Source organism: Salvelinus sp. IW2-2015, linkage group LG25 (genome assembly GCF_002910315.2).
Source record: "Salvelinus sp. IW2-2015 linkage group LG25, ASM291031v2, whole genome shotgun sequence".
Taxonomy (NCBI): Eukaryota; Metazoa; Chordata; class Actinopteri; order Salmoniformes; family Salmonidae; genus Salvelinus; species Salvelinus sp. IW2-2015.
The window spans coordinates 7,359,090-7,379,082 of record NC_036865.1 but is presented as its reverse complement, the minus strand read 5'-3'; the positions used below and the strand labels follow the sequence as shown (position 1 = coordinate 7,379,082).

General features: G+C 42.1%; 1 protein-coding gene across 1 annotated transcript; it reads left to right on the top strand.

The window, feature by feature from the left end:
- Nucleotides 1–252: 252 nt before the first annotated feature.
- LOC111951658 (vertebrate ancient opsin) lies at nucleotides 253–18,611 on the top strand. The gene is made up of 5 exons (XM_023969872.2): nucleotides 253–1,150; nucleotides 2,997–3,207; nucleotides 3,475–3,592; nucleotides 3,826–4,059; nucleotides 16,245–18,611. The coding sequence occupies exons 1-5, from the start codon at nucleotides 784–786 to the stop codon at nucleotides 16,479–16,481; spliced, it is 1,167 nt and encodes a 388-aa protein (XP_023825640.1). The 5' UTR covers nucleotides 253–783; the 3' UTR covers nucleotides 16,482–18,611.
- Nucleotides 18,612–19,993: the final 1,382 nt, after the last annotated feature.

Genomic DNA, 19,993 nt, shown 5'->3' with positions numbered 1-19,993 from the left:
AACTGCAGAAAAGTGTTTTGAAAACTGAGTAAAATGTATTGTCGAATAAAATGGTCACAGCCAATACAAGTTTACGGTCCTGACAAAATGAGAAAAGTTTTTTCAACAAACACATTTTTTGGAAAGTTAGAAAAGCCCAAAATGCATGTAGTTGCAAAATTACGAATAAAAAACACATTCAAAATATGAAAGTGAAAGGCAGCGGATTCGTCGCATAMAGACCTCATTTGCACATCTGACAAGTAGCTAGGTTTTGCATTTCCTCGAGGGCAGGAGTTGTTGCGAGCGAGTCGACTACCGGCTATATAAGCGCATACAAGATGCTGCCATCAGTCACCTATTTAGTTGTTGGTGTGCCTTCTCAAGATTCCGATTCGGCCCCCACCGATTAATTTATAAAGTGTTCGTTTATTTGCAGGACTGCTTTTGCCCTTTTGGTTTACCGTTGCTGTTTTCGAGATGCAGGCTCACTTTCATGAACTCTGAATAACTGTGGATTCGTCGCTTTGGTCCAAAATAGGTTATTTCATACAAAATGCGGATATCAAGATCTGAAGTTCAACCTACTCAAAGACAAGTAGTCTAAAGATTTCAAGCGATGGCTGTTGATCCAGTCATTCTTTCAAACGAATGTTTTTTACGCGCGACTCCGAGGATGAGAGTCCAAATTAAGTTGTGAAAATGAGACATATGGACCACAAAATCTCAGACCCCTTACATAACCCCCAAGTGCAATATTAATATTACTCTCTAAGATCGCGTGCAATTATTTGGACATGGACAATGGATACTTTAAGAATTGCAGTAAATGGTGTTTCTTATACCGAGCCATCAGAGATCTACAAACCACATGCTGATCCGTTCACTGGTCCAATAACAAATCTTGCACCTTGGAATTTCGCAGTTTTGGCTACCTTGATGTTTGTTATAACATCTCTGTCTCTCTTTGAAAATTTCACTGTTATGTTGGCCACTTACAAGTTCAAACAGCTGAGACAGCCCTTAAATTATATCATAGTTAATTTATCTCTCGCTGACTTCCTTGTGTCACTCACCGGTGGAACCATAAGTTTTCTAACAAACGCCAAAGGGTATTTTTTCCTTGGAAATTGGGCTTGCGTTTTGGAAGGTTTTGCTGTCACCTATTTCGGTAAGTTCAGCATGGTTATGTATCTGAATAAATTGGATGCTGGGGTAATCGCACACTTACTGTAGGTGTCAGTGTTGGAGCTGTTTAGATTCCAAAATGTTGCAAAAATAATACAATTTGAAAGTCAAAGACTGATTGTTTGATTGACTGTTTATTTGTTAGATTGGTTTCTTAGACCGTTTTTTTTAAAGACAGCCGAAAAGAAGCCATCCATCATTTGTAGTGCATTTCGCAGTTCTTTTAAAGCATTTTGTTGCGGTGAAAAATCTACCTAAAACTGATGGCAAAATTACACACAGACAGATATGATCGTGTGATAACATTWAAAAAAATGTGAATACATTATCTAACTTAGGAAACACACACATTTTTGTTGCACAACATAGCCTTATAGTCAACAGTGAAAACACTGTTTGTTGCTGAGAAAGTAGGCTACAGTAGCTACAGTAGCTACTCATTACATCAGAAGGCAGTAATCTGTTTATTATGACGCCTTAATCCATTTGTTTTTGAGCTGGTTTGTATGTAAGACATGCTGAGACAATTATTTGAACCAAAAGGCAGTAGGGTAATACTTTAAGTATACCTGTGTAATAACACTGTCATTACACTAGTAATAGCATTGTATTGACATYAGCATATTATTAGTATCGCAATGGAGTTGAGCAGTTTTTATGATTACACAAAAGGAATAGGGGCTGCTCCTTATTTCACGTGTGACCCAAATAGCACTTATTTAGGTCATTTATATACTTTTCTACAACAACAATTCTGAATTAAATGTAGTGTTAAGGAGAGAGTCCTTGTACTGTAGTCTTGCCCCAGAGACTGTAGTACACAAGCAAACCTTTGAGAGTGAATTATACTGTAATTAAGTACAACTTTTTCACTCCATTAGGAGGCAGACTAATGTACCTTTACTGCATCATTAGCCTACTTTAGGTAAGAGTACTTCAATATGTACYTCTTACATGGATTATATATATCCTGCAAATTGATGTAGCTATACCCTAAGTGCTGTCACAATTGCATTTAGATAACTCTCTCTGAGAATGTAACTCAAAATCCTATTGTGGTTGGAATCATAGTGCTCTGCCTTTTCACTGACAATGTCACAATGGTATGTGAATATCATATACATACAATCTTTGAAAAAGGAGCTACCTAGAACCATAAAGTGTTCTTCCGCTGTCCCTGTGGTAGAACTGAACCCTTTTTTGGTTCCAGCTAGAACCTTAACACCGAAGGGTTATTTGAGGGTTCTACCTGGAACGAAAAAGTGCTCTACCTGGAATCAGACAGGGTTATCCGACAGGAACAGCCTAAAATCCTTTTAGGGTTCTAGTTAGCCCCTTTTCTTTMATTTTCCATTCATTTTTCACACTGTTTTGATGTTGTGTCCATTTTCTTTAATGCATTTCACTGTTAGCTTCTATATTTAAAAGGGAGCCCTCAATCCTGTTTATAAACTTGTACATTTGACTCTGTTCCACAATAAAACATATTTGAAACAGCATTTAGTTTGGTAAAGTGGGGGTTAATCTAAGCGTGACTGAGTTAGCTGAAGTTGGCTAGCTAGCTTAGAACGGACGACCAGTCCTTTTACACAGCAACATGACCAAAATAACTAAGGACCAGATTTTTGTCCAGACTATATCTTCTTTTAAAAATAACGTTTTTAATGAAAATGTCATTTATTGTTATTTTAACATGTTAGTAATCGTTTTATTAATAGTAAGAAGGCATGCAAGTCAGTGCTATGTAATGAATATAGTCACAGGTAAATGGGTTAAGTAGTAATGTGGCTTCTAGGCTCTACATAATGCCCATAATACCCTTCTTTCAGGGATTGTGGCTATGTGGTCCCTGGCGGTCCTGTCCTTTGAGCGCTACTTTGTGATCTGCCGGCCTCTGGGGAATGTCCGTCTGAGGGGGAAGCATGCAGCGCTGGGCCTGCTGTTCGTCTGGACCTTCTCCTTCATCTGGACTATCCCTCCTGTGTTCGGCTGGTGCAGCTACACCGTCAGTAAGATCGGCACCACCTGCGAGCCCAATTGGTGAGAGGCAACAGAGAGAGCAGAGGGCACACATCATACTGTAGATGTACAGCAATATCAACCTCCTGTTTGTATCATACACGCACTTAGGTACACACGGGTCATTCTTGAATTGCAGTGGCATTTGGGCATGGCAAAAATGGTTGTATGAACTACAGATATCCCTTTTAAAAGGAATAGTTAACAATGTCATAATATGACTGGGCCATGTAGAAAATGGTGGAAATGTAATTTAAATGTTTATGGTCTACTTTCCTCTGACCTCAGGTATTCCAACAACATTTGGAATCACACCTACATCATCACCTTCTTTGTGACCTGCTTCATAATGCCCTTGGGGATGATCATCTACTGCTATGGGAAGCTCCTACAGAAGCTGAGGAAGGTCAGTTTCCATGTATAGAATACTGGCACTACTGGTAGAGGATGCAACTGAACCAAAGTAGTCCTTGGTTGACTAGCAAGCGCATGCTTGGGAATATTTTTTGTAATTGTCTCGTTATTATGTCCTGGTGTATTCAAGACTTTCAGGTCAGTTCTTAAAGTCTTTAAATAAACTCACATAATAGACTTTATAGCTCAATAACCAAAGCTGTTTGTTGTCACGTCAATCCTCAGGTGTCCCATGGCAGGCTGGGTAATGCCAAGAAACCGGAGCGTGAGGTGAGCCGCATGGTGGTGGTGATGATYGTCGCTTACCTGGTGGGCTGGACACCCTACGCAGCCTTCTCCATCATTGTCACAGCCTGTCCCACCATCTACCTGGACCCCAGACTGGCTGCCGCACCCGCTTTCTTCTCCAAGACGGCTGCAGTCTACAATCCAGTAATCTACGTCTTCATGAACAAACAGGTATCTCACTCTTTCCCCCCTGAACGCATGGCTACTTATGACATTCTCTGGGTTGTTAATTACATTGAAGGCTTACACCGTATGGATCTGTGATATTGCTGTTATTATTGTTGCCCAAGGTTTTAGACAACCATTTCCAGGTGTACTGTGAATAAGGCCAGGATACAATCAGATCAACAGTAACACAGCAGTAACATAGTTTGTGATTGCTTTTGTTTTGGTGGTGTCGGGGGTGTAACTGTGTTAGAGCTGTCATATCCACAACCTGCTCCTGGCGTTACCTATCGCGGACCTGCCATTGGATGCACTGAATTGCATTAGTAGAAATCCCATGCAGCTACATTACAAAATTTGAACACTGGAATGTGTGATATAATCTACAMCTCGGTCAGGCTTCTATAAATCCCTATTACTGGTGTCGTTATTTCTATGTAGCCTACACTTTCTCATTCTGAACTTGTAATGCGGGTTGGATTTAAGGACAGGTGTGGTTTCATGACAATTACCACAAGAGCAGCCAATTACCGATTTGACAGCTCTAACGCAATTACACCACTGACACCGCCTTAACAAAAGCAATGATAAATTATGCGTTTGTCGGCTAACATGGGTTACTGCTGATCTGATTTAATCCTGGCCTGTTGCTTATGAATTCTCTGAATTCTGCAATATGAATGGAAATACAATTTGGCAGTTTTCAGGAGAAAAAATGCCCACCAGTTCTCTGCCAGGTTGTGGCAAGTCTCACTCAACTGACACAGAGCTGAGAGGCATCATCAATTGTTAGTCTTGGGATGAAAGCCTTTGAGGAAAACTCAGCTGACAGTTCTTTTTTTTTGTTTTTGGGTGTTAGCCTGTCCTTAAATAATGTATAGTGTATGAATACATGACATGTGAAATATAGAATGTAGAACTATCCATGCTGGCTGGCTGCTTTAAAAATGCATCAGCTCCTCGATCCGCAAAACCAGTTTGTTTTGCAATTACCAAAAGATATTCTGCACATTGAGCATGGGAAATGCGTTACACAATGTATTATTTTCCTGAGTGGCGCCATGGTCTAAGGCACTGCATCTCAGTGCTAGAGGCGTCGCTACAGACCCTGGTTTGATTCCAGGCTGTATCACAAACGGCCATGATTGGGAGTCCCATAGAGCGGCGCAAAATTGGCCCAGCGTCGTCCGGGTTAGGGTTTGGCCGGGGTAGTCCGTCATTGTAAATAAGAATTTGTTCTTAACTGACTTGCCTAGTTAAATAAAGGTTAAATAAATAAAAATATATATCATTATCATCAGGGGTTCTTGATTTCTCTCTGCTCATTAAAAGAGAGATACATGTATACAGAGTATTCAGACCTGTTTACTTTTTCCACAATTTGTTACTTTACAGCCTATTTAAAAAAAAAAAAAGTCTACTCATCAATCTACACACAATACACCATAATGTCAAAGCCATATTTTTAAGGAAATGTATTAAATTAAGAAACATTTACATAAGTATTCAGTCTCTTTACTCAGTACTTTGTTGAAGCACCTTTGGCAGTGATTAGAGCCTTGAGTTTTCTTGAGTATGACGCTACAAGCTTGGCACACCTGTATTTGGGGAGTTTCTCCCATTCTTCTCTCCAGATCCTCTCAAACTCTGTCAGGTTGGATGGGGAGCGTCGCTGCACAGCTATCACCAGAGATGTTAAATTGGGTTCAAGTCCGGGCTCTGGCTGGGCCACTAAAGGACATTCAGTAACTTGTTCGAAGCAACTCTTGCATTGTCTTGGCTGTGTGCTTAGGGTCATTGTCCTGAAACTTTGCCTCAGTCTGTGGTCCTGAGCAGGTTTTCATCAAGGATCTCTCTGTACTTTGCTCCGTTCATCTTTCCCTCGATCCTGACTGGTCTCCCAGTCCCTGCCGCTGAAAAACATCCCCAAAGCATGATGCTGCCACCACCATGCTTCACCGTAGGGATGGTGCAAGGTTTCCTCAAGACGTGACCCATAACATTCAGGTCAAAGAGCTCAATCTTGGTTTCATCAAACTAGAGAATCTTGTTTCTCATGGTCTGAGAGTCCTTTAGGCTGTCATGTGCCTTTTACTGAGGAGTGGCTTCCGTCTGGTGGAGTGCTGCAGACATGGTTGTCCTTCTGGAAGGTTCTCCCATCTCCACAGAGGAACTCATGCCCTCATATTGCCAACAAGTGCTCAGCATATGTGGGAACTCCTTCAAGACTGTTGGAAAAGCATTCTAGGTGAATGCTATAGTACAAATATAGTACAAATAAAGAAAAACCCTTGGATGAGTAGGTGTTCTAAAACGTTTGACCGGTAGTGTATGTAAATAAGTAATTTCTGTTTTCATTTTTTAAATAAATTTGCACATTTTAAAACCCTTTTTTCGCTTTGTCATTATTGTGTATTGATGAGGGAAAAAACTAGTTAATCCATTTTAGAATAAAGCTGTAACGTAACGACATTTGGAAAAAGTTAAGGTGTCTGAAAACTTTCCGAATGCACTGTAGTTTTAGATTTACACAAAGCCACAATGAATTTGGTCAAGGATAGACATTAAATAACACATTTTTCCTTTTTTTTTTTTTAACCAAATCTATATTTTTTATGTATATGGAAGTTACAAAGCCTCATGCGCGTGCTTTCTCGTTCCCATTGTGGTGATACTGATGGTTTCTCGGGACTGATGGCTTCTATGACAACCAAATAGAGCAAAATAAATAGTATTCTCTCTGATATRTGGCCATTTATACTTGTTTTCTGCATGCCCTCATATTGCCAAATGAGCCTGAGGATGTCTATCACTGTGGTGGGGTACATTTTTCAAAACCAAGGAAAATCACAAAAATAGTATGTAAAAACTTCAATAGCATGCTGTTTACATAACATTTTTGATTTGGTTAGGGAGATTTTGGTCACATGTGGGTGCATGAATTCTGCCTGTCCATCTGACTGGCTGCTCCACTTTAGATCTGTCCTGTTAATAGGWCACTGTATTTATAAAAGAGCAGGGGATGTGAATAAATGTAAATAAGGACAGCTAGCAGGCAGATCCTGGCATCAAGATACCTCAGATGTAGGACAGTTGTAAAAGTCAACTGACCTTAAGCAATGGGGTCTGTGTGGAAGTTACGCAATAGTGTCAGAGGGACATAGGAGGCTTCCTACAATGGATGACTTCTGTAYAGTAAAGCAGATTGATATCATAGACAGGTTCAAAGTATATCATACACAGGTCACAGCAAGGTCAAGGAGGAACGTTCTACCATTATCCTTTGATATTTCTTGAAAGAAAGAGCTTTGATCTTACAAGGTCAGTCCCTCAAAATACAAATGAGGAACCACAGTCCCCAAAGATCACAGTTGTCAGGCAGAAGTTATTGATTAATAATTGAGCAAATTAAGTCTGGTCTGTGGCTGTGTGATGAATGATTGGCATGCCATAGTCTCTCTATTGTGCCATATCAAATCAAATCACTTTTTTTTGTCACATGTGCCGAATACAGGTGTAGAAATGCTTACGTACAAGCCCTTAACCAACAATGCAGTTRGAAAAATAAGTGTTAAGTAAAAAATAGAGAAAAACCCCCAAATAATTAAAATAACAGTAGCGAGGCTATATACAGGGTCAATGTGCGGGTGCACAGGGTAGTCGAGGTAATTGAGGTAATATGTACATGTACTGTAGGTAGAGTTAAAGTGACTATGCATAGATAATAAACAGGGAGTAAAAGAGGGGGGGGGACAATGCAAATAGTCTGGGTAGCCATTTGACTAGCTGTTCTTTAGTCTTGTGTCTTGGGGGTAGAAGCTTTCGGTGCGGTAGCAGAGAGAACAGTCTATGACAATGGTGGCTGGAGTCTTTGACAATTTTTAGGGCCTTCCTCTGACACCGACTGGTATAGAGGTCCTGGATGGCAGGAAGCTTGGCCCCAGTGATGTACTGGGCCGTATGCATTACCCTCTGTAGTGCCTTGCGGTCRGAGGCCGAGCAGTTGCCATACCAGGTAGTGATGCAACCAGTCAGGATGCTCTCGATGGTGCAGCTGTAGAACTTTTTGAGGATCTGAGGACCCATGCTAAATMTTTTCAGTCTCCTGAGGGGGAATAGGTTTTGTCGTGCCCTCTTCACGACTGTCTTGGTGTGCTTGGACCATGATAGTTTGTTGGTTATGGGGACACCAAGGAACTTGAAGCTCTCAACCTGCTCCACTACAGCCCCGTCGATGAGAATGGGGGCCTGCTCGGTCCTCCTTTTCCTGTAGTCCACAATCATCTCCTTTKTCTTGATCACGTTGAGGGAGAGGTTGTTATCCTGGCACCACACGGCCAGGTCTCTGACCTCCTCCCTATAGGCTGTCTCATCGTTGTCGGTGATCAGGACTACCACTGTTGTGTCATCGGCAAACTTCATGATGGTGTTGGAGTCGTGCCTGGCCATGCAGTCGTGAGTGAACACGGAGTACAGGAGGGGTYTGAGTACCCCTGAGGGGCCCCTGTGTTGAGGATCAGCGCGGCAGATGTGTTGTTACCTACCCTTAACACCTGGGGGCGGCCCGTCAGCAAGTCCAGGATCCAGTTGCAGAGAGAGGTGTTTAGTCCCAGGGTCCTTAGCTTAGTGATAAGCTTTGAGGGCACAATGGGGTTGAACGCTGAGCTGCAGTCAATGAATAGCATTCTCACATAGGTGTTCCTTTTGTCCAGGTGGGAAAGGGCAGTGTGGAGTGCAATAGAGATTGCATCATCTGTGGATCTGTTGGGGCGGTATGCAAATTGGAGTGGGTCTAGAGTTTCTGGGATAATGGTGTTGTGAGCCATGACCAGCCTTTCAACGCACTTCAGAGGTCGGTAGTCAGTTAGGCAGGTTACYTTAGTRTTCTTGGGCACAGGGACTATGGTGGTCTGCTTGAAACATGTTGGTATTAGACTCAKACAGGGAGAGGTTGAAAATGTCAGTGAAGACACTTRCCAKTTGGTCAGCRCATGCTCAGAGTACAAGTCCTGGTGATCCGTCTGGCCCTGCGGCCTGGTGAATGTTGACCTGTTTAAAGGTCTTACTCACATCGGCTACGGAGAGCGTGATCACACAGTCATCCGGAACAGCTGATGCTCTCATGCATACTTCAGTGTTGCTTGCCAAGCTTAGAAGTGATTTAGCTCATCTGGTAGGCTTATATTACTGGGCACCTCGCGGTTGTGCTTCCCTTAGTAGTCTGTAATAGTTTGCAAGCCCTGCCACATCCGACAACCGTCGGAGCCTGTGTAGTACGATTCAATATTAGTCCTGTATTGATGCTTTACTTGTTTAATGGTTCGTCGGAGGGCATAGCAGGATTTCCTATAAGCTTCCGAGTTAGAGTCCTGCTCCTTGAAAGCGGCACCTCTACCCTTTAGCTCAGTGCGGRTCTTGCCTGTAATCCATGGCTTCTGGTTGGGGTATAAACGTACAGTCACTGTGCGGACGACGTCATTGATGCACTTATTGATGAAGCTTGTGACTGAAGTGGTGTACTCCTCAATGCCATCGGAAGAATCTCGGAACATATTCCAATCTGTGCAGGCAAAACAGTCCTGCATCTGCATCATTTGACCACTTCTTTATTGACCGAGTCACTGGTACTTCCTACTTTAGTTTTTGCTTGTAACCAGGAATCAGGAGGATATAATTATGGTCAGATTTGCCAAATGGAGAGCGAGGTAAAGCTTTGTAAGCATCTCTGTGTGTGGAGTAAAGGTGGTCTAGAAATGTTTTCCCTCTGGTTGCACATTTAAAGTCCCCGGCCACTAGGAGCGCCACCTCTGGATGAGCGATTTCATGTTTTCTTATGGCCCTATACAGCTCATTAAGTGCGGTCTTAGTGCCAGCATCAGTTTGTGGTGGTAAATAGACAGCTACGAAGAATATAGATGAAAACTCTCTTGGTAAATAGTGTGGTCTACAGCTTATCTTGAGATACTCTACATCAGGCAAGCAAAACCTCGAGACTTCCTTACTATTAGATTTCGTGCACCAGCTGTTCTTTACAAATATACACACACCGCCACCSCATGTCTTACCAGAGGCGGCTGTTCTATCTTGCCGATGCTGGGTAAAACCCACGAGCTGTATGTTATTCATGTTGTCGTTCAGCCACGACTCGGTGAAACATACGATATTACAGTATTTAATTGTCGGTAGGACATATTTGATCGTAGTTCTTCTATTTTGTTATCCAATGATTGTATGTTGGCTAATAGGACTGATGGTAAAGGCAGATTACCCACTCGCCGTCGGATCCTTACAAGGCACCCCGACCTACCTCCCCGATATCTCCGTTTCTTTCTCCTGCGAATGACGGGGATGAGGGCCTTGTCGGGTGTCTGAAGTAAATCCTTCGCRTCCGACTCGTTTAAAAAAAATCTTCTTCCAGTACGAGGTGAGTAATCGCTGTCCTGATATGTAGAAGCTCTTTTCAGTYATAAGAAACGGTGGCAGAAACATTATATACAAAATAGGTTATATGGCATCCTGGGACAGTAATATGCCCAGTCCTACAGAGGGGCACATACACATGATTGAAGTGTTGTGAAGCCTGAAGAGAATTAACATTTGGGAATGACTTGATTGACAGGACTGCTACTTTAGTGCATTATCAAGGAGCATCCCCTTCCCTTCCGCCTCTCTCCTCCATCTCTCTCTTACCTAAGCTGATTGTGATGTGCTTTGTTCAGCCCTGGCTCTGCGAGTTTGGAGGGGTACTTCTGACTGTTGTGAAGGATTTTAGAGAAACTTAGAGAGAAAGTTACTACAGAGAGACATATAGATCTTTCTTTGGTCCCAGCACAACTTTCACTGCACACAAGCAGCTGCTGCACTAAGAAAGGGATCGCTGCAGAGGAATGCTTGACACAGTACACTCTGCTAGCATTACATCATCTGTGTACTCATGTCCCTGGCCATACAGTGGCTTGCGAAAGTATTCACACCCCTTGGTATTTGTCCTATTTTGTTGCCTTACAACCTGGAATTAAAATGGATTTTTGGGAGGTTTGTATCATTTGATTTACACAACATGCCTACCACTTTGAAGAAATAAGACAAACAAACTGAAAACTTGATCGTGCATAACTATTCACCCCCCCCCCCCAAATCAACCTTTTGCAGCAGTTACAGTTGCAAGTCTCTTGGGGTATGTCTCTATAAGCTTGGCACATCTAGCCACTGGAATTTTGCCCATTCTTCAAGACAAAACTGCTCCTGCTCCTTCAAGTTGGATGGGTTCCGCTGGTGAACAGCAATCTTTAAGTCATACCACAGATTGGATTGAGGTCTGGGCTTTGACTAGGACATTCCAAGACATTTAAATGTTTCCCCTTAAACCACTCAAGTGTTGCTTTAGCAGTATGCTTAGGATCATTGTCTTGCTGGAAGGTGAACCTCCGCCCAGCTCCGCCCACTCTGTGGAGTGTACGGCTTAAAATGGTCCTATGGACAGATACTCCAATCTCCGCTGTGGAGCTTTGCAGCTCCTTCAGGGTTATCTTTGGTCTCTTTGTTGCCTCTCTATTAATGCCCTCCTTGCCTGGTCTTTGAGTTTTGGTGGGCGGCCCTCTCTTGGCATGTTTGTTGTGGTGCCATATTCTTTCCATTTTTTTAATAATGGATTTAATGGTGCTCCGTGGGATGTTCAAAGTCTCGGATATTCTTTTCATAACCCAACCCTAATCTGTACTTCTCCACAACTTTGTCCCTGACCTGTTTGGAGAGCTCCTTGGTCTTCATGGTGCCGCTTGCTTGGTGGTGCCCTTTGCTTAGTGGTGTTGCTGACTCTGGGGCCTTTCAGAACAGGTGTATATATACTGTATTATGTGACACTTAGATTGCACACAGGTGGACTTAATTTAACTAATTATGTGACTTCTGAAGGTAATTGGTTGTACCAGATCTTATTTAGGGGCTTCATAGYAAAGGGGGTGATTACATATGCACGCACMMMTTTTCCGTTTTTAATTTTTTCAATATTTTTGAAATAAGTAATTTTTTTCATTTCACTTCACCAATTTGKACTATTTTGTGTATGTCCATTACATRAAATTCAAATAAAAATCGATTTAAATAACAGRTTGTAATGCAACAAAATAGGAAAAACTGTSACGCCCTAGCCTTAGTTATCTTTGTTTTCTTTATTATTTTAGTTAGGTYAGGGTGTGACATGGGGGATGTTTGTGTGTTTTTGTCTCGTCTAGGGTGTTTGTATTGTCTAGGGGGTGTTTGTAGAGTTCATGGGGTTGTGTTCATTGTAGGTGTTTATGTAAGTCTATGGTTGCCTAGATTKGTTCTCAATTAGAGACAGCTGTCTATCGTTGTCTCTGATTGGGAGCCATATTTAGGCAGCCATAGTCATTAGGTAGGTTGTGGGTGATTGTCTATGTGTAAGTTGCCAGTGGCTGCACTTATTTGTTTTGTATAGCTTCACGTTTGTAGTTTTGTTTAAGTGTTCTTCAGTACATCGCTTAAATAAATAGATTATGTATTCACTTCACGTTGCGCCTTGGTCCTCTTCTCTTTCACCCGAAGACRATCGTGACAAAAACACCAAGGGGGATGAATACTTTTGCAAGGCACTGTAGGTGGCAAGATGAAAAACAATTTTTTAGGAGAATGTCAGTAAATCCTGCTCTGTACCATAATACTACTAAATGGCATATTATTATTATTAGTAATAATAATAATAATAATAATATATGCCATTTAGCAGAAGCTTTTATCCAAAACGAGAGTCATCATGCATACATTTTACATGGGTGGTCCCAAGAATCAAACCCATGCTCTACCAACTGAGCTATACAGTACCACTCACCAAAGTTCTTCTGACACACAATCCTGCTGTCTATGTCCAGTGCACAGAAATATGGGAATTGAAATGTGTTCTCCATTTAGCTGAGAGGTGTGAAATGTTATGATGTTGGCCTTCTTCATCTTGGAAAACCATCTAGCCTCCAGAATAGCCTTTCAATGGGACAGAAAAAGTGTTGTTGATGTTATTTTGCTCAAGCCATTCATAGTTCCATTAAGGTGACACATTTATGACCTTATGCTTGGCATGACACATACTGTAGCTTATTGCCATAGTTGCTTTCTTGTAGGTCTATTTTGGAACATCAAGCGAACACCTTTCTCAAACAAATACTTAAATGTATTCTCTGCTAAAGCCTTAAAGATTTCAAGGTCAGTGGAGAATTGAGAATCTAAGTGAACATACATTTGGAATAGGCCAGGATTCAATCCGATCGTGGGTTGTAGTCAATGCAACTTTTAAAAGGCAATGTTCCACGTTCGCAGAGATTGCTTTCACTGCAAACGCAGCATCCACTGGAAAAACTGGTTGAATCAATGATGTGATGACATTGGAATCAAACAATAATCAAGTTTTTTATATAGCCCTTCGTACATCAGCTAATATCTCGAAGTGCGTACAGAAACCCAGCCTAAAACCACAAACAGCAAGCAATGCAGGTGTGACGCGTGTAGAAGCACGCGGCTAGGAAAAATCCCTAGAAAGGCCAAAACTAGGAAGAAACTAGAGGGAACCAGCTATGAGGGTGGCCAGTCCTCTTCTGGCTGTGCCGGGTGGAGATTATAACAGAACATGGCAAGATGTTAAATGTTCATAAATGACCAGCATGGTAAAATAATAATGGAGTAAATGTCAGTTGGCTTTTCATAGCCGATCATTAGGAGTATCTCTACCGCTCCTGCGGTCTCTAGAGTTGAAAACAGCAGGTCTGGGACAGTAGCACGTCCGGTGGACAGGTCAGGTTCCATAGCCGCAGGCAGAACAGTTGAAACTGGAACAGCAGCAAGCCAGGTGGACTGGGGACAGCAAGGAGTCATCAGCCGGTAGTCCTAGACGCATGGTCCTAGGGTCAGGTCCTCTAGAGAGAGAAAAGACAGAATTAGAGAGAGCATACTTAAATTCACACAGGACACCGGATAAGACAGGAGAATACTCCAGATATAACCAACTGACCCTAGCCCCCCGACACAATAAACTACTGCAAGCATAAATACTGGAGCTGAGACAGAGGGTCGAGAACACTGTGGCCATCCGATGATACCCCCGGCAGGGCCAAACAGGAAGGATATAACCCCACCCACTTTGCCAAAGCACAGCCCCCACACCACTAGAGGATATTTCAAACCACCAACTTACCATACTGAGACAAGGCCGAGTATAGCCACAAAGATCTCACCACAGCACAAACCAAGGGGGCGCCAACCCAGACAGGAAGATCACGTCAGTAACTCAACCCACTCAAGTGACGCACCCCTCCTAGGGACGGCATGAAAGAGCACCAGTAAGCCAGTGACTCCGCCCTGAATAGGTTAGAGGCAGAGAATCCCAGTGGAGAGAGGGAAACGGCAGGCAGAGACAGCAAGGGCGGTTCTGTTGTAGAGCCTTCCGTTCACCTTCACACGCTGGCCAGCTACACTCAATCATATGACCTACTGAAGAATACGTCTTCAGTAAAGACTTAAAGGTTGAGACCGAGTCTGGCGTCTCTCACATGGTAGGCAGACTATTCCATAAAAATGGAGATCTATGGAGAAAGCCCTGCCTCCAGCTGTTTGCTTAGAAATTCTAGGGAAATGTAGGAGCCTGCTCTTTGTGACCGTAGCGTTCGTGTAGTATGTTAAGCGCGGACAACTCGGAAAGATAGGTAGGAGCAGCCCATGTAACGCTTTATAGGTTAAGTAAAACTTTGAAATCAGCCCTTCTTAACAGGAAGCCAGTGTAGGGAGCTAGATGGAGTAAATAATCAAATTTCTTGGTCTAGTCAGGATTCTAGCAGCCGTATTTAGCACTAACTGAAGTTTATTTAGTGCTTTATCCGGGTAGCCGGAAAGTAGAGCATTGCAGTAGTCTAACCTAGAAGTAACAAAGCATGGATTAATTTTCTGCATCATTTTTGACAGAAAATTTCTGATTTTTGCAATTGTTACGTAAGGGAAAAAGCTGTCCTTGAAACAGTCTTGATAGTTCGCAAAAAAGAAGATCAGGTAAGAGTACCGAGGTTTCAAGTTTATTTGAGACGACTTTACAACCATCAAGATTAATTGTCAGATTTAACAGAATATCTCTTTGTTTCTTGGGACCTAGAACAAGCATCTCTGTTTTGTCCGAGTTTAAAAGTAATCAACATTGAAAACTGATTGGATTTGCAAAAAGTAATCAACGTAAGGGCATTTTGTCTTTTTTCACCCAATTTTTTTCATAAATCCAATGATATGGTGAATTTTATTTGATTTATTTCACGTTGAATTTACATCAGCTGAAAACTCAACCAAATGTAAATCATAACTAGAAGTTGAACTGACGTCTGTTCCCAGCGGGATATGTCGTCTCAATGTGAAATTCCCTTTTAAAAGCAGCATTGTCTACAACCCGCGATTTAATTGAAAACCCGGCCATAGTTTTTATTTTCAGCAGCCTTTGGGAAGGTAAAGATGTGAGAAGCATTAGCTTGGACTTTATGTTGAAATGGAAACTTCAATAGTGGCACAGGTCATGCTTGAATTTGCTGGGGGCGATGCATTGAGGGTTTTCCTGGAATCTGCTTTTGGGACAGAAAAAGCTCGCAAAAAGGTCAGTCACGTAACAGTTTCATCTGCAAGGTAATGTGGAAACAAGTAATGATTCAGAGCTTTTTAGAGTTTTTTTCTCCCACCCTTTTAGACAAAATTGGCAGGCCATTGATGTGTGCCCTTCAGCAGTAGGATGGAGTACTGACCACCATCCTATCTGCCTTTTTAAACAAATAGCAAAAAACAATTGCAATGTTGCAATATGTGCTGTACATCTCTTGATAAGTATGATACATATCTCCTACCTGCAGAGCCATGTAACTGTCTACCGCTTATCTGCTTCTTTTTAAGAGGAGCTACAGTATCCTGCCAGTTCAGATATCACACTGCAAGGCAATAAGTGGCTATCACCTGGGTGCTGTTCATAAGGCACCAATCAGAAGCCTACATGTTAAGAAACAATGAATGTGCTTTAAGAACTTGTCCAAAAATAACATTTATTTCATTCCCGTTTAAAAATGTTTTTCCCCCTTCGTACTGAAGGAACACTGCCTTCACTGACTTTCTGACATTTTCTTTTTGATTGGCTGTTCTAATGCCCTTTGACCTTTGTCCAGTTCAGGAAGTGTCTGATCCAGCTCTTTACCGGCAAGCCTGCGCCAGAGAACATGAACGCAACATCGCAGCGACCGGGAATGACTGGGGAGAGCTGCACGGGGGGCGAGATGTCAGCCATCGCCGCCCGCATACCGGTCTRCGGCAACGCTCAGCCTAAGAATGAGGAGGAGTCCCCGAGCGAGCGCAGCTCCGTCGCCCAGCTACCGATCCCAGAGAACAAAGTCTGCCCCATGTAGGCCAACAGAAGACTCCCCTCCCCCCCACCACCTCCAGTCCTCACTGCCTTTCCATCCTCCCTTTCCATTCTTATACAGATGCATCTTCTCTTACTCACACACTTCTTGTGATAATTGTTTGTTTAAAGATGCCAGCTGTAACCACAAGGGTTCTCTGGTTAACTTTGTATGTATTAGTAAAAATAGAGGGAACTTGTCCAAAACCAGAGCACAAAAGAGGGACATAATACTTTAATGTATGGCAAGCAGACAGACTACCCTGACTTCCTCTCTCTGCTGGCTTTCATCTGAGTCTAAGCAGGGTCAGGCTTGATTGATGTCTGGGTAGGAGACCAGATGCTGTTGGAAGTGGTGTTAGAGGGCCAGTGAGAGGCATTCTTCCCGCCTCAATACCTTAGGCTGTGATGGGGAGACTGCCACCCAAAGGGTGCCCTTAAACCAAGGTCCTGACTCTTATACAATCATGGCCACCTAATCCTCCCGTTAGCCCTCTCTCCACTACAATACAAGATTCTTTCAGCACGAAAACCGCTAATTCTTTAAGTCCCCTCCATCATTACTTATCATTATTATKACAAGAATATTAAATGTTTTTTGACAGTGATTAAATATTAACAATTCAGCAAGCTAGAAATAGTGGCTGTAAATGTACTATTTGCTTGTCTGATTCCCTCCCACTTTACTTGAGTCATGAGTTMTTTTTGTTCTGGTAGGCCTAATTGTCATCAGCTACCTAACAGTTTGTTGTATTAGAGGGGGCCCGTACACACTCAGCTTGTACAACTGATGTACTCTTTATGCGCTGCACATCAGTTGTACAACTTGAGTGTGCACCACCTGCATTATCCAGGTTGTCAGAGGGGGCAGGTGTCGAGTCCTACTCTTACCCAGAAAAGCCAGACTTACTAGATGAGAGCTGGCTCCCGTCAGAATGCTTTAAATCTGGAGCTCTTTTCCCCTTTGAAGCCCCTGTGATGGCACCTGCTGAGAGGGTGTTGTTTTCTATATGTTTCTGTAAATWTTTCTGTCTCTTGAGCAGATTCGATGGGGAGTTTCCATTCAAAACAAAGACGGTCAATGAGACTTGGTGCAGCTGGCCCCCTGCTGGCTCTGCTGGGACACTGAGGGACTGTATATTTAKGATCAGTCCACAAAAAAAATCATTTCTTTCGTCAACACACTGTGACTGTACATYGTATGTTATGAAATAATGTATATGGACACTGTGAATGGGTCCAGTGAATCGGAGTAGCTCTGCTCATTGTTAGCGTCGATAAATACCATAGCAATGTGCACAAAAGCATTGTACAATGAGGATCACAACAAAGCATGGGTCTACAGTCAGCAATATTTTAGCACAAGATACTGTAACACTGTTGACTTTATAGCTGGTTACAGTAGATGTAGTAATACGTTTCAGGTGTATTCRAACTTATGTACATTTATCTTGACACCATTCTGTGCAGCACCATCATTGAATAAGTTAAACAGTAATAATAATGTGATAATATCCATAATAATRTGTGATAATATCCATTTGCCGGGTACAGCAGAGACCCTGATCATATTGCATGAGTCAGTCTCAACAAATACGTCATGTACAAATGAATCTCGCATTTCCACACYTCAAGGTCTTGTTCACTGGGCTATTGGAACGAATGTAACAAAGCCGGAAAATGAAGGTTTTATGAATAAAGGTTGATACTTACAAGTCTCCACAAGGATAGTAAAACCAAAACACACACACTCGCACACACAAACTGTAGGCCTATACACGTTACACACACACAAAAGCAATATGACAATGTTCCGTTTTTTGAGGATACATGAGCAGGTGCTAGGGGTGGTAACCTCGCCTTCGAGAATACAGGGAGAGGAACATTTTTAAGAACACATCAGAGATTTGGACAGGAATCACAGACTGATAAGTTGAGGAAGCAGTCCAAATGTGGACGGATAAGTAGAATTGATATATTTTTCTCATTTTTGCCTTCACTATCATGCACCTCCAACAGTGTTTGTTGTATTGTACTTACAGTGGCATGTTGAGAATTGTTCTGCTGTGTTTTTCGTGTAACTATTTTGTCTTGAGTTGCAGCTCATGCATGCTAGTTGTTAGAAAAACTAATGTCTGTACTGGATTAAAATATATTTTTAAAAGCAATTRTTGGTTGTGATGCTGTCTGGGTTTCTGAATCATTATGTACAAAACCATTGGTGAACAGGGCAAACAGCAAGCATTAGCATCTGTGAGATGACAAAGTAGTACATCCACAGACAATACAAGGAAAACGGTTGATTAATAAGATTATATATTTTTAAAGGAGTTATTSTATTTTCTGGGTTTCTGAATCAATGTGAACGATACCATTGTAAAGCAGGAGATACACAGAAAGCCCATATAACATAGTACATCCACAGACATTACAAGGAAAACATGAGAKAAAATAGTCTTAATCCCGTCTCAATTTTTAATTCTCAGAGAAAAGCAGTTCCAAGGTTTCTATTCTTTCTTATTCCATACACTATCAATTTTCAATCTGTGTTTGTGTTGATATATACATTTCTCCATGCATGTTGTRTCTGTGAGCCAATCCCATCCTTATTAGCCCAGGTTGCATTGAACCAGATATTATGGACACTATGGGGTCACAAGGTCCCATTACCTCCATTATGACGATATTACAGAGYGTGTCCCCTACACCATATTGTATTTATGCTTTAACTTGACWCTCTGGACAAATTGTTGTGGATTAAATTGGCCTGTATAGCCATCAGGGACACCTGGGTCACATTAGACCTTGATGAATTAGATTCACTAAAAGGGTAGAGAGAGACAGAGTGAGAGGCCTCCCTCCTCCMCTTCACTCCTGCACCATGTCTCCCTCTCAGCTCTTACAAGTTTCTATGAACCAGAGGAGAGGGGAGCCAGACTGCCGTGGTCAACATGTCACTTTCAATCTCTGCCAGTTGTTCAACGGGACATKGTCTCTCTTTCACCTCCCCACTGCTGTTCACCAGAAACACATGTGGGGTCAAATGGAGTGTAAACTCCCCGCAAAAATAACGCAAACAGTATTACAACAACTAGTCCTCAGGCCACAACTATTATTGATTTAGATTGAGAATGAATGCTAGCCTTGTGATTCCTTATTTAGTATTGATTCATTCAACACAACTGCTTGGAAAAATGTTGCTTTCAGAAGGACATTTGACATTAGGAGAATGTTCTAGGTCAGATGATAGAAGCTGTGTAGTGGGAGGAGGTGACATACACTGACACAGAAGATCAATACGTGATGTTAGAGAAAAATAACAACGTCCATTCATACTTTTATTTCACCTTTATTTAACCAGGTAGGCTAGTTGAGAACAAGTTCTCATTTACAACTGCGACCTGGCCAAGATAAAGCAAAGCAGTGCGACACAAACAACAACACAGAGTTACACATGGAATAAACAAACATACAGTCAATAACACAATAGGAAGTCTATATACAGTGTGTGCAAAT